At 61.2% G+C, this 14496-nt stretch overlaps 2 protein-coding genes and 3 long non-coding RNA genes across 5 annotated transcripts; all 5 read left to right on the top strand.

The window, feature by feature from the left end:
- Positions 1 to 1939: 1939 nt before the first annotated feature.
- On the top strand, positions 1940 to 4821 carry LOC116184463 (Fc receptor-like protein 4). Its single transcript, XM_077789309.1, has 6 exons — positions 1940 to 1970; positions 2652 to 2672; positions 2761 to 2991; positions 3229 to 3486; positions 3585 to 3863; positions 4394 to 4821. The coding sequence occupies exons 1-6, from the start codon at positions 1940 to 1942 to the stop codon at positions 4819 to 4821; spliced, it is 1248 nt and encodes a 415-aa protein (XP_077645435.1).
- A 15-nt stretch (positions 4822 to 4836) lies between these two features.
- LOC116184476 (uncharacterized) lies at positions 4837 to 6220 on the top strand. The gene is made up of 3 exons (XR_004149236.2): positions 4837 to 5222; positions 5696 to 5717; positions 5853 to 6220. It is a non-coding gene; the product is annotated as an uncharacterized LOC116184476 (long non-coding RNA).
- Positions 6221 to 8065: 1845 nt separating this feature from the next.
- Positions 8066 to 9120, top strand: LOC144247766 (uncharacterized). The gene is made up of 3 exons (XR_013341304.1): positions 8066 to 8218; positions 8895 to 8915; positions 9004 to 9120. It is a non-coding gene; the product is annotated as an uncharacterized LOC144247766 (long non-coding RNA).
- Positions 9121 to 11437, top strand: LOC144247747 (Fc receptor-like protein 2; the record flags this gene model as incomplete). Its single annotated transcript, XM_077789308.1, has 6 exons — positions 9121 to 9155; positions 9212 to 9234; positions 9460 to 9717; positions 9818 to 10096; positions 10801 to 11070; positions 11160 to 11437. Coding segments are annotated over exons 1-6 (1143 nt in total), but the record flags the coding sequence as incomplete, so codon positions are not given.
- A 4-nt stretch (positions 11438 to 11441) lies between these two features.
- On the top strand, positions 11442 to 12209 carry LOC144247765 (uncharacterized). The gene is made up of 3 exons (XR_013341303.1): positions 11442 to 11462; positions 11546 to 11629; positions 12197 to 12209. It is a non-coding gene; the product is annotated as an uncharacterized LOC144247765 (long non-coding RNA).
- Positions 12210 to 14496: the final 2287 nt, after the last annotated feature.

The raw sequence follows: 14496 nt of genomic DNA, 5'->3' as shown, positions 1-14496 counted from the left end.
GGTCCCCACAGCTCCGCGAAGTGGAGGGGTACCCTGGCAGGGGTGGGGCAGGGCGGGGGCAGAGCCCTGTCTATTCCCCGTGCCCTGTGCAGGTGAGGAGGGCAGGGATGGAGCAGCTCTGGGGACACCTGGAATCCAGACAGGGTCACTCCCCACAGCCCCACCACGGCCGCAGCACACAGACATTGCTCGATGTTTCCACACAATTCCCTCTTGTAGGGCAGCCGAGCCAGAACCCAAATATTCTTGCCAGGATGTTCCACGGGGCTGCAGGTTTGAGACAGCAAGGAGGAGGGACCTGGTCAGGTTCTTGTGCAAAACGTTATTGTCTTTGCAGGGTTTTTGGAGCTATCTCAGCACCTTGCTGCAAGAGACAAAATGATCAATTGCTGCATTTCCGGACTGGTTCCCTCTCAGCTGCCCCTGCAGGGGGGTTTCCAGCCAGCCCTGCCCTGAAAACCATCAAAGGCCCTCGCAGAGCCACTGCTTGGGCTCCCTTTGGGTTTTGTGCTTCTTGCAGGGCTGAGCAAACCACAGCCAGGCCATTTCCCCCACAGAATTCTCACCTCTGCAGCAGCTCCAAAGCTGCCAGAATCAAAGCCAAGGGGGCTGGGGGGACCCTCAGGTCCTGGCTGCCACCTGGGGCTGGCCAGAGCAGGGCTGGCCAGTGGCCACCCCTGTGCAGTGGGGCTGGGCCATGGCTGGGCTCCAGCCTTTCACTGACAGGGGTGCCCAGGATGTGCCAGCCCTGGAACAGGCATCCGGCTAGGAATGTGCAGGGACATTTCTGGAAGTGCCACGCACTGGACAGGACCCCCCATGCCAGGATGTGTCACCCCTGGACTGGATTTCCCCAAAACAAGGACCTCCCAGGACAGGACTCCCCTGGTTTTCCCCCAGGACAGAATCCCCTCCCCTTTCCCATCAGACTCTCAGCACAAACAGCATGTTCCTTCTTGTCCAGCAAAAAGAAAGTGAAAGTGTTGAGGGGCACAGCCCAACACCTCCATCCCCCACAGCCTACCCACCCTTCCCTGCACCCCCCACTCCCCATTTGCCCCTTCCCCTGGGTCTCCCGAACCCATTCCCTGCTCAGCTGCTCCCTGGATTGATGAGCCAGGAACCAGGGGTCAGGGGACATGGCACAAAATGAGGAAAATTAAAGGAGAAATAAAGACTGGGAAAAGTCAAGGGCAGGGGAGGGCACAGAGGCAGAGCAACCCTGGACCCCCATGTGATGCTGACCAAGAAACGAGCACCCCAGGGTGGGGGCTGTGCTGGGCCCTGGGTCACCCCAAAATCTGAGGCACCCTGAGAAGGAGCTGTGACTCCCGTCCCCACCCAGGCACTGCCCATCCCTGGCAACCCCATTCCTGGTTCCCCAGTCATGGGACCCCCATCACTTTTGTCTCTCCTTCCCAGGGACCCCCATCCCAGCACTGCCATTGCCCGGGACCAACCTTGCCTTGATCCCATCCCAGTGGCTGCTTCTTCCCCCAGAACTCCTCTTCCCAAGGGTTCTTTTTTTCCCCGTACAACCCAAACCCTGGCACCCACATGCCATGAGCCCAAATGCCTGGGGACCATGTTCCCACAGCACCCCCATCCCTGAATCCCCGCAGGCATGGAGACGCCAATTCCCCTGGAGCCCCATTCTCCTGGATACCCATCCTTGGTTCCCCACATCCCCCGAGCCCCCAGCAGCATCCCCCACCATGTCCCCAGACTATCCCAAATTGTCCCCAACCTGTCCCCTGCTGTGTCTCCTTTCCCCCACCCTGCCCCCATCCTGTCCGACCCTGCCCCCACCAAGGGCCACCCCCACGTGGGGACGAGACGTGACCTCGCTTCCTTCCCCTTCATCCGAAGAGCCGCCAGCCAGGGGAGCGGTGGCCACAGCAGCCAGGGACAGCCAGTCCACATGGCTGGGGACACCGGGATGGCCGGGAAGGTGGCACTGCTCCTGTGGGGTGAGTGCCCCAGGCATGGGCCTGACAGCCCAGGGATGGGCCCTGGTGAGGCAGAGACTGGTGGGGAGGGGGCACAGGGGGGCTGCGGGGTCCCCTGAGGTCCCCAAGGCCAGCAGTGCCAGTCCCTGTTGCCCACAGTGCAGCTTGGTGTCACTGGGGATGTCAGGTGGTTTGGGGACAGCAAGAGGGGGCAGGAATTTGGGGATGGGAATGTGGGGACAGGAATGTGGGGACTGGCACCTTTGGGCTCAGGGAGCTCTGGGCACAGGGACAAGGGAACTGGGATGCAGGGACAGAAGGGGACAAGAAGGGTGAGGATGTGGCCATGGGGATGGGATCCGGAGCTGGTGGGGGTGACCTGGGCCAGCATGGGCTGTGTCCGTGGTGTCCTGGTGCCCGGGGTGTCCACAGTGTCCCCATGTTCTGCCTCAGCCCAGGGTGGCCTCGGTGTCCCTGTTCCCAAGGCGTCCGTGCCACTGGGATGTGGTGCAGGGGTGGCTGTGACATAGACATGTCCCCAGCCTCGCAAATCTGCTGGGGACCATCCCCACGCACTTTCCCACAAGAACTGAAAGTTCTCCCCACGGGGACACTTTGGGGACAGCCCCTAAACCCTGTGCCTTCAGTGGCACTGTCCCCACGGTGCCACCCCCACCCAGCCCTGTCCCTTCTCCCTTCCAGCCCAGACCCTCGGCCTCGCTGGTGAGTCCTCGGGGGATGCCATGTCCCCACCACGCTGTCCCCAGCCCCGTGGTGGCCCTGGCAGGCTGGTGTCCCCTGTCACCCACAGGTGCCCAGACCACCCAGCTCCTTGTGGAGCCCCCCTGGAGGCCGGCAGTGCTGTGGGACCGGGTGACACTGACCTGCCAGGGCTCGGGGACCGCCGGTGTCACCACCTGGTACAGGGACGGGAAGCGATGGGGACAGCAGGGACAAGACCGAATCACTGTCACCGAGAGTGGCACCTACACGTGTCACAGACCCGGCACCGGGCTCAGCTCCCCTGTGATGGTCTCAGAGGGTGAGAGGGATTTGGGTGTCCCCAGCCTGGCACCGCGGGGACCCCGAGGGCTCTGGGTGGGCTCCGCTCCATGGGTCACTCACTGCTGTGCCCAGAGCCTGTCCCCTGCTCTGAGCACATCCCTGAGCACACAATGAGGGGGACCCGGTGCTGAAATTCGGGACCCCTGGTGCGCTGGGGTGACCCGATGGGGGGTCCCGGTGCCATGGGGTGTGACAGGACCCCTCTGTCCCCCAGACTGGCTGGTGCTGCAGGTGCCGGCGCGGGCGCTGCTGGAGGGGGACACGCTGACACTGCGCTGCCGGGGCTGGCGGGATGACAAGGTCACCTCAGTGTCCTTCTACCATGAGAGGCAGGAACTGGGGTGGTTCCATGAGCAGACCGAGCTGCCCCTGTCCCCTCTGCAGCTGAACCACAGCGGCCGCTACAGCTGCAAGGGCTGGGTGCTATACTGGGATTGGAAGAAGTCAGCACTGGTGACAGTGACAGTGCAGGGTGAGCCCCCCACAGCATGAACTCGAATATCCCGGCACCCCCAAAGCCACTCCCCAGGGACTCAGGGTCACCGTCCTCACCTCCCCTCTCCTCCCCAGAGCTCTTCTCGGTGCCGGTGCTGGAGGGTCCCCCCGAGCCCACCGAGGGGTCCCCCCTGGCTCTCAGCTGCCTCAGCACCCCCAGCCCCCTGCGGCCCCGAGCCCCCCTCCTGCACGTGTTCTACCGGGACGGGCAGGTGGTGAGGGGCCCGCAGGGGTCCCCGCAGCTGCTGCTGCCCAAAGTGGGGGTCTCCCACTCGGGGAATTACAGCTGCGAGGTGCGCTCCGAGGGGGGGGCCGTGCGGAAGAGCAGCGCCCGGCTCCGCGTCACGGTGCGCAGTGAGTGCGGGGATGGGCACAGGGAGCCCCCTCGGCCTCCCCGGTCCCCTCGTTAGGGACCCCAAGCCGAGCCTGACACCTGCCTTGAGGCCCCCAACCTTTTTGGGATCCCTCCCTGGCTCCCCCTCTCCTTTTACAGTTCCCAGCCCAGGTTCACCTGCCCTACATGGGTATCCCCATCCTTCCCCGAAGGCTTTTCTGTGTCTTGCCATCCCTGCCATGGGTCCCTCCCAGGTCCCCCATTCCTGGCTCCTATTTCCCCATCCCTCACCAGGTCCCCTCACCCCTCCCTGGATCTCCCCACCCCACTCTGAGGTCCATCCACGGGTCTCAAGGTCCCCGCTCTGGGGTCTCTCACACCCTCCTGGTGTTGCACCCCACCCTCTACCAGTGTCCCCTCCCTGGACCCTCCATCTTTCCTCAGGGTTTCTTTCCAAGCCCCCCCATCTCTGCCCCCCTCTCCCTCCCTGGGGTCCCCCTGCCCCTCTCCCCTGGGTCCCTCACTGTCCCCTGGTGTCCCCCTCCCACAGGGGTCCCGCCCTCGGGGTTGTCCCTGTCGGTGCAGCCCCCCGGGGCACAGGTGGCACTTGGGGACCGCCTGGTGCTGAGCTGCGCGGTGGCCAAGGGGACAGGTCCCCTGTCCTTCTCCTGGCACCGGGAGGGCTCGGGGGCACCGCTGGGCACTGGGCCCCGCCTGGAGCTGCGGCACGTTGGGGACAATGACAGCGGCCAGTACCGGTGCCGGGTCAGCAACGGGGACAGCGTGGCCGAGAGTGACCCCCTGAATGTCACCGTGCTGGGTGAGCGGGACCCTCGCGCTGGGGGTGACCCCACCCACGGCACCCCCATCCCACCCCGCCCGGTGCCAGCCCTGTCTGTGTCCCCACAGTGCCCGTGGCCAATGCCACCATCACCCCCGGTCCCCTGGCACACCAGGTGCGCGCAGGTGACACCGTGACCCTGCGCTGCTCGGTGCAGGTGGTCTCAGCCCCTGTCACCTTCACCTGGCTGCACAATGGGACAAAGGTGGCCCAGGGTCCCCTCCTGGAGCTCGGGGACGTTGAGGTGGGACATTCGGGCACCTACCAGTGCGTGGCCACCAACCAGCTGGGACAGGACGGGCACCGCGTTTTCCATGCACTCAGCCCTGAGCTGGCCCTGGAGGTGACACCTGGCTCTCCCTGGCTCACAGGTGGGGTCCCACGGGGTCACTGGGCTGTTCAGGACCCCCGAGGCTCAGGGTGACCCCGGTGTGTCCCCCTCTGTCCCCAGCAGTGGCTGTGAATGTCGGCAGGACCCTCCTGTTCCTGCTCCTGCTCCTGGCTGTCGTCGGGGGCTGTCTCTGGTGGCACCGCCGGGGTGGGTGACAATGGGGGGATGGGGGTCCTGGAGTGAGGGGAAGCCCCCAGAGTGGGGGCAGAGATCAGCAGCAGCCAGGGACCCTGGGCTGGGCAAACTGAGCCCGCAGTGACCTCGGCGGGGCGTGCTGGGGGATCTGCGGGGAATTTGGAGGGTCTTGGTTGGGCTCCAGGGCCATCCCTGGGTGAGCTTTGGGGAACATTGGGGCGGCACCAGGAGCTCTGGGAGCACTTGTGGAGCTCTTGATGGGCCATGCGGGGATGTTGGGTGATCTTTTCAGGGGGGTGGGGTAGCTTGGAGGTGCCCCTCCCTGCCAGGCTTCGGGTTCTGGGGCTCAAATGTGGGGGATACCGGGTGGGTTTGGAGCACTGTGGTGGTGCAGAAGTTCCAAGGGTGGTTGGAGCTGCCAAGGTGCCAGGAAGGTTCAGGGGTCCTGGGGTCCCCATGGTCACCCCCTCCCCTTTCTCTTGCAGCTGCCAGGAAGCTCCAGGACAGGTGAGTGGGGGGCTTGGGCTGGGACTCCCCTTTCCGCCTCCCCTGACACCGCCCAGACCCCCCCTTATCCCCACAGGACAGCCCCGAGGAGGGGACAGAGGAATGCATCACCCTCGGGTGTCCCCTCTCCCCCAGGTCCCCACAACCAGTGTCACTCTCAGGGCCCCCACGGGTGTCCCCTGGCCCTGCCCCACCTCGGGATCCACGAGTGACCAACGCGGAGCTGCCGGGACCCTACAAGGGACAGAGGGACCCCCGTGACAACAAGATCGTGTTGTGACACTGGGGGCACTGGGAAGAGAAATGTTTTGACAGGTTTTCATTTTGGATTCTTTGTGTGCTTTCCTTTTAGTTTTTTTTTCCTCTTTTATAGAAGTATAGTACTAGTAGCTTCATAAAGTTTTTTACCTTTTGGTTATTAAGCTTGGCCTGCTTTGCTCCGCTCTCGATCTCATTTCACAGCATTCAACTGAGAGGTTGCATTTTCATGGGGGCACTGGCATTGTGCCAGTGTTCAACCACGACACAGGGTAATGTCCCCACAGCTCCGCGAAGTGGAGGGGTACCCTGGCAGGGGTGGGGCATGGCTGGGGCAGAGCCCTGTCTATTCCCCGTGCCCTGTGCAGGTGAGGAGGGCAGGGATGGAGCAGCTCTGGGGACACCTGGAATCCAGACAGGGTCACTCCCCACAGCCCCACCACGGCCGCAGCACACAGACATTGCTCGATGTTTCCACACAATTCCCTCTTGTAGGGCAGCCGAGCCAGAACCCAAATATTCTTGCCATGATGGTCCACAGGGCTGCAGGTTTGAGACAGCAAGGAGGAGGGACCTGGTCAGGTTCTTGTGCAAAACGTTATTGTCTTTGCAGGGTTTTTGGAGCTATCTCAGACCATTGCTGCAAGAGACAAAATGATCAATTGCTGCATTTCCGGACTGGTTCCCTTTCAGCTGCCCCTGCAGGGGGGTTTCCAGCCAGCCCTGCCCTGAAAACCATCAAAGGCCCTCGCAGAGCCATTGCTTGGGCTCCTTTTGGGTTTTGTGCTTCTTGCAGGGCTGAGCAAACCACAGCCAGGCCACTTCCCCCACAGAATTCTCACCTCTGCAGCAGCTCTAAAGCTGCCAGAATCAAAGCCAAGGGGGCTGGGGGGACCCTCAGGTCCTGGCTGCCACCTGGGGCTGACCAGAGCAGGGCTGGCCAGTGGCCACCCCTGTGCAGTGGGGCTGGGCCATGGCTGGGCTCCAGCCTTGGACTGATGGGGTGCCCAGAATGTGCCACCCCTGGGACAGGCATCCGGCTAGGAATGTGCAGGGACATTTCTGGAAGTGCCACGCACTGGACAGGACCCCTCATGCCAGGATGTGTCACCCCTGGACTGGCTTTCCCCAAAACAAGGACCTCCCAGGACAGGACTCCCCTGGTTTTCCCCCAAGACAGAATCCCCTCCCCTTTCCCATCAGACTCTCAGCACAAACAGCCTCTTCCTTCTTGTCCAGCAAAAAGAAAGTGAAAGTGTTGAGGGGCACAGCCCAACACCTCCATCCCCCACAGCCTACCCACCCTTCCCTGCACCCCCCACTCCCCATTTGCCCCTTCCCCTGGGTCCCCCCAACCCATTCCCTGCTCAGCTGCTCCCTGGATTGATGAGCCAGGAACCAGGGGTCAGGGGACATGGCACAAAATGAGGAAAATTAAAGGAGAAATAAAGACTGGGAAAAGTCAAGGGCAGGGGAGGGCACAGAGGCAGAGCAACCCCGGACACCCATGTGATGCTGCCCAAGAAACGAGCACCCGGACTGGGGGCTGTGCTGGGCCCTGGGTCACCCCAAAATCTGAGGCACCCTGAGAAGGAGCTGTGACTCCCGTCCCCACCCAGGCACTGCCCATCCCTGGCAACCCCATTCCTGGTTCCCCAGTCATGGGACCCCCATCACTTTTGTCTCTCCCTCCCAGGGACCCCCATCCCAGCACTGCCATTGCCCGGGACCAGCCTTGCCTTGATCCCATCCCAGTGGCTGATTCTTCCCCCAGAACTCCTCTTCCCAAGGGTTCTTTTTTCCCCCGTACAACCCAAACCCTGGCACCCACATGCCATGAGCCCAAATTCCTGGGGACCATGTTCCCACAGCACCCCCACCCCTGAATCCCCCCAGCATGGAGACGCCAATTCCCCTGGAGCCCCATTCTCCTGGACACTCATCCTTGGTTCCCCACTTCCCCCAAGCCCCCAGCAGCATCCCCCACCATGTCCCCAGACTATCCCAAATTGTCCCCAACCTGTCCCCTGCTGTGTCTCCTTTCCCCCACCCTGCCCCCATCCTGTCCGACCCTGCCCCCACCAAGGGCCACCCCCACGTGGGGACGAGACGTGACCTCGCTTCCTTCCCCTTCATCCGAAGAGCCGCCAGCCAGGGGAGCGGTGGCCACAGCAGCCAGGGACAGCCAGTCCACATGGCTGGGGACACCGGGATGGCCGGGAAGGTGGCACTGCTCCTGTGGGGTGAGTGCCCCAGGCATGGGCCTGACAGCCCAGGGATGGGCCCTGGTGAGGCAGAGACTGGTGGGGAGGGGGCACAGGGGGGCTGCGGGGTCCCCTGAGGTCCCCAAGGCCAGCAGTGCCAGTCCCTGTTGCCCACAGTGGAGCTTGGTGTGACTGGGGATGTTGGGTGGGGACAGGAAGAGTGGGCAGGAATTTGGGGATGGGAATGTGGGGACAGGAATGTGGGGACTGGCACCTTTGGGCTCAGGGAGCTCTGGGCACAGGGACAATGGAACTGGGATGCAGGGACAGAAGGGGACAAGAGGGGTGAGCATGTGGCCATGGGGATGGGATCAGGAGCTGGTGGGGGTGACCTGGGCCAGCATGGGCTGTGTCTGTGGTGTCCTGGTGCCCGGGGTGTCCACAGTGTCCCCGTGTTCTGCCTCAGCCCAGGGTGGCCTCGGTGTCCCTGTTCCCAAGGCATCCGTGCCACTGGGATGTGGTGCAGGGGTGGCTGTGACATAGACATGTCCCCAGCCTCGCAAATTTTCTGGGGACCATCCCCACGCACTTTCCCACAAGAACTGAAAGTTGTCCCCACGGGGACACTCTGGGGACAGCCCCTAAACCCTGTGCCTTCAGTGACACTGTCCCCACGGTGCCACCCCCACCCAGCCCTGTCCCTTCTCCCTTCCAGCCCAGACCCTCGGCCTCGCTGGTGAGTCCTTGGGGGATGCCATGTCCCCACCCCGCTGTCCCCAGCCCCGTGGTGGCCCTGGCAGGCTGGTGTCCCCTGTCACCCACAGGTGCCCAGACCCCCCAGCTCCTCATGGAGCCCCCCTGGAGGCCGGCAGTGCTGTGGGACCGGGTGACACTGACCTGCCAGGGCTCGGGGACCGCCGGTGTCACCACCTGGTACAAGGATGGGAAGCGATGGGGACAGCAGGGACGAGACCAAGTCACTGTCACAGAGAGTGGCACCTACACGTGTCACAGACCCAACACCGGGCACAGCTCCCCTGTGACTGTCTCAAATGGTGAGAGGGGTTTGGGTGTCCCAAGCCTGGCGCCGCGGGGTCCCCGAGGGCTCTGGGTGGGCTCCGCTCCATGGGTCACCCCTGCTGTGCCCAGAGCCTGTCCCCTGCTCTGAAGGGACATCCCTGAGCACACAATGAGGGGGACCCCGTGCTGAAATTGGGGACCCCTGGTGCGCTGGGGGGTCCCGGTGCCATGGGGTGTGACAGGACCCCTCTGTCCCCCAGACTGGCTGGTGCTGCAGGTGCCGGCGCGGGCGCTGCTGGAGGGGGACACGCTGACACTGCGCTGCCGGGGCTGGCGGGATGACAAGGTCACCTCGGTGTCCTTCTACCATGAGGAGAAGGATCTGGGGTGGTTCCATGAGCAGACCGAGCTGCCCCTGTCCCCTCTGCAGCTGAACCACAGCGGCCGCTACAGCTGCAAGGGCCGGGTGGAATACTGGGGTTGGAAGAAGTCAGCACTGGTGACAGTGACAGTGCAGGGTGAGCCCCCCACAGCGTGAACTCCAATATCCCGGCACCCCCAAAGGCATTTCCCCAGCAGACTCAGAGTCACCGTCCTCAGCTCCCCTCTCCTCCCCAGAGCTCTTCTCGGTGCCGGTGCTGGAGGGTCCCCCCGAGCCCACCGAGGGGTCCCCCCTGGCTCTCAGCTGCCTCAGCACCCCCAGCCCCCTGCGGCCCCGAGCCCCCCTCCTGCACGTGTTCTACCGGGACGGGCAGGTGGTGGGGGGCCCGCAGGGGACCCCGCAGCTGCTGCTGCCCAAAGTGGGGGTCTCCCACTCGGGGAATTACAGCTGCGAGGTGCGCTCCGAGGGGGGGGGCGTGCGGAAGAGCAGCGCCCGGCTCCGCGTCACGGTGCGCAGTGAGTGCGGGGATGGGCACGGGGAGCCCCCACGGCCTCCCCGGGTCCCCTGTCTGGGGACCCCCATCAGCATCTGGGACCCCCAGCCCTGCCTGACACATTTCCCGGGTCCCCCCCTCCCTTCCCAGGTCCCGCCCCGGTGCCCTCAGCCCTCCCCGGCTCCTTCCTCCCATCCCTTCCCCAATCTCCCCATCCTTTTCAGGGTCTCGCCCCGGGTCCCCCAACCCTGTCTGGGGACCCCCAGCCCTCCCCGACACCATCCCCGGCTCTCCCCATCACTGCCCGCGTCCCTCCCTGGCTCGTTCCATCCTTCCCCGGGTTCCCCATCCGTGTTCCGGGCCCCGCCATCCCTTCTCGAATCCCGCCCTGGGTCCCCCCATCCCTTCTCCGATCCCACCCTGGGCCCCCCCCTCCCTTCCCGGCTCCCCCAGCCCTGCCTGGGGACCCCCATCCTTCCCCGACACCTTTTCCGTGTCTCCCCATTACTGCCCGGGACCCCCATCCCTGTCGCGGGTCTCCCCCATCCCCCCCCTGGGTCCCCTCACCCCTTCCTGCTGTCGCCCCCTCCCTCTCCCGGTGTCCCCTCCCCAAATCTCGGGGTTCCTTTCCAAGCCCCCCCATCTCTGCCCCCCTCTCCCTCCCTGGGGTCCCCCTGCCCCTCTCCCCTGGGTCCCTCACTGTCCCCTGGTGTCCCCCTCCCGCAGGGGTCCCACCCTCGGGGGTGTCCCTGTCGGTGCAGCCCCCCGGGGGACAGGTGGCATCTGGGGACAGCCTGGTGCTGAGCTGCGCGGTGGCCAAGGGGACAGGTCCCCTGTCCTTCTCCTGGCACCGGGAGGGCTCGGGGGCACCGCTGGGCACCGGGCCCCGCCTGGAGCTGCGGCACGTTGAGGACAATGACAGCAGCCAGTACCGGTGCCGGGTCAGTGACGGGGACAGCGTGGCCGAGAGTGACCCCCTGAATGTCACCGTGCTGGGTGAGCAGGACCCTCAGGCTGGGGGTGACCCCACCCACGGCACCCCCATCCCACCCCGCCCGGTGCCAGCCCTGTCTGTGTCCCCACAGTGCCTGTGGCCAATGCCACCATCACCCCCGGTCCCCTGGCACACCAGGTGCGCGCAGGTGACGCCGTGACCCTGCGCTGCTCGGTGCAGGTGGGCTCAGCCCCTGTCACCTTCACCTGGCGGCACAACGGGCAGGAGGTGGCCCGGGGTCCCCTCCTGGAGCTCGGGGACATCGAGGTGGGACATTCGGGCACCTACCAGTGCGTGGCCACCAACCAGCTGGGACAGGATGGGCACCGCGTGTTCCAGGCACTCAGCCCAGAGCTGGCCCTGGAAGTGACACCATGGGGACACAGGAATACAGGTGGGGTCACACAGGGTCACCAGGGAGTGCAGCACCCCTGGGGTGATGGGTGATCCTGATGTGTCCCCCTCTGTTTCTTGCAGTGGCTGCAGGGGTCGGTGGGGCCCTTTTGTTCCTGGTCCTGCTCGTGGGTGTCATTGTGGCCTGGCACCGGTGGCACCGAGTGGGTGGGTGGCAATGGGGTGACGGGGATCCCAGGGAGCTGTAGAGGCCACCAAAATTTGGGAACGATAGGGAACCCCAGAACTGTGACCTTGGCTGGGGGTCCTGTAGGGTTTGGTGAGGTGCTGGAGGGTCCTGCAGGGATGTTGGGGGTTCGTTCAGGGGCCCTTGGGGTGGTTTGAGGGGGTCTCTGTCCCTGCTGAGTTTTGGATTCTTGAGTTCGGGGACACTGGGGGTGTTCATGAATTCTGGGGGGCTCCAGGGATGCTTGGGTGTCCTGAGGGGAATTGAGGGTCCCTTGGGTGTTCAGAAATCCTGAGGGAGGTCAGGGCCCACCCTTGGGGGGTTCTATCACCCTTGGGTGTGCTTGGGGGGGGTCTCTGTCCCTGCTGAGTTTTGCGTTGTTGAGTCTGAGTTGTTCGGGGACACTGGGGGTGTTTATGAATTCTGGGGGGCTCCAGGGATGCTTGGGGGTCCTGAGGGGAATTGAGGGTCCCGTGGGGTTTCAGGAATCCTAAGAGGGGTCAGGGCTCTGGGACCCCACAGTGACCCCTCCCCTCTTTCCTCTGCAGCCACCAGGAAGCACCAGGAAAGGTGAGTGGTGGTCTCCAGCCATGAGTCCCTTTTACCCCCACCCCACAACTCCCCTTCCCACACATCCCCTTTATTCCCTCAGAGCGCCCCCTGATCCCCCGGCCCCCCCAGAGGAGGGGGAGGTGCTGTACACCCAAATTTTGACCCCCGAGAGGGCAGGAGGTGAGTACGGGGGGGACACATGCACAGGGACGCGTCACCCACGAGTGTCACCCCACCCAGATGTCACAGCCTGTGTCTCTTGCAGCGTCCCCCCATGCCACCACACTCCAGGATCCCCAGGTGACCTACGCGGAGCTGCGGGGACCCCACGAGCGACCTGGGGAACCCGGTGACATCTACGGGAATGTGCTGTGACACCGGGGGAGTGGCGCTCCCCACCCATGGGTGCCCACGCGTGCCGCTAAAACCCGCCCCTGTCCCCCCCCGTGGAAACCCAAAAATCCCAAAGGGCTGAGAGAAGAAAAATTTCCCGAAACGGCAACGAGAGGGAACAGAACGAGCAGCAACAGCAACGAGGTTCACCAAAAATCACGATTTCTTGGGAAAACCCCCCAAAAAATGGACAAACCCCGGACATTTCCTGGAATTTCCCTGCTCTGGTGGCCAAAGCGGCGTTCAGGAGGCTCTGAGTTCTCTCAACGTCAAAAGTTCTCGGGAGTGTTTAAATAATTTAATAAATTTTATATAATCTAAGGAATTGGTGTGTAACCCCAGCAATGGAACGCTATGGAGATAATAGGATTTTAATGTCATTTTAAGCTTTTTTAAGTGCTCTTTCAGCACCCCCGAGCTGGAAATTTTATCTTTTTTTTTATTAAAGTTTTAAAAATTCTAAGGGGTGAACTCTGGGTTTTCATAGGCACTCGGAATTTCTTGGATTTTGGGTTTTTTTTAATCCTATATCTTTTCCGTGGAGTGGCATTGCCACCTGCTGCTCAATATTTTGAATTACAGAGCTTATTTTGGGTGTTTTACTTCGATTTTGTGCAGTTCCATCGTCATCAAGTCCTTGGGTGATGGCTTTTTTTTTTTTTTTTTTCTTGAATTTAAGGTTTGAACCCCGTATTTTCATCATCTTGAAGTTTAAACCTTAAGATGATGAAAATAAGGGGAAAAAAAACGGAGAAACCCTGCTGCCTTTCCTTATTAAGGGTTTAAATTGAGAAAACCCCCCTTTCCCCATAATTTGAGAGATTTAAATTAAGGGAAATGCCTCTTTTTTTAGGGGGTTATTGCATATATTAGGGGATAATGCATATTTTAATAATATATTTTTAATAATATATAGTATATATTTGAAATATTATTTTTAAATATATATATTAAAATTTTATATATTATTAAAAATATATATCCTTAAATAATATATTTTATTAATATAAAATAAAATATTGCATATTTTAGGGGATAATGCATATTTTAGGGGATTAAATTGGTTAGGAGAACCCATTTATTTGTCATTTTATAGGTTTGAGGTCAACATCCAAATTCTCTGTGCTGAATTTGTCCATTCCTTGTTGTGGCACCGGAGGCGAAACCCGGGATTTTTCCATCTTTCATATTTATTTAGTGTTCTGAAGGTTTTAGGTCAATGTAATCAAGCCACAGCTGGTGAGTTTTGCTCATTTTCCCAGTCCCTCGTTATGAATAATGAGAAAATAAAATATAAAATGGGTTTGGCTGCCTTTGAATTCCCGGGGACCAGATCTCAGCTGCTCCCAAAAAATGGGAGTGGAATAATTTCCTTCCTGTTTCTCCCAGTGTGAAAGATTAATGCCTGCCAAGGAGGGCAGGAATGGAAAAGAAGATTCCCCCTCGCTCCAAATTATTATAACTTCAAAAATACGTTATTCCTTTTCATACGTTTTTCAAGGAAAAAAATGTCAGGGAAAATTTTTTTTCAGGCAAATGTTTTTCAGGGAAAGTTTTTTTCAGGAAAATTTTTTTCAGGGAAAAAAAATGTACGAAAGGGAATAACGGCTGTTTACCGGAAAATAAATAGAACAGAACAAACGACGCAAAACCAGAATTTTCTCATCTGTTTTGGGGTAAAAAAAGATGTTTTTCCATCTTTGGTGCAGTTACAAGCGTGGCCGGCAGGGGGCGCTGCAAGGAGAGCGCCCGGCCAGCAGGGGGCGCTGCGATCCAGCAGCAAGGCCACGCCCCCTTGTCGTGGCCACGCCCCCTTGCCGTGGCCACGCCCCTCTGTGTGGCCATGGGGTCCCTGCCCCCCCCAGACCGGGGGTCCCCCACTTTTAACCCACCAGGAGCCCCC

The sequence above is a fragment of the Lonchura striata genome, chromosome 33, assembly GCF_046129695.1.
Source record: "Lonchura striata isolate bLonStr1 chromosome 33, bLonStr1.mat, whole genome shotgun sequence".
In the NCBI taxonomy this organism is placed as follows: domain Eukaryota; kingdom Metazoa; phylum Chordata; class Aves; order Passeriformes; family Estrildidae; genus Lonchura; species Lonchura striata.
Note: the sequence above shows the minus strand (reverse complement) of the source record. Positions and strands in the feature narration are given on the sequence as shown.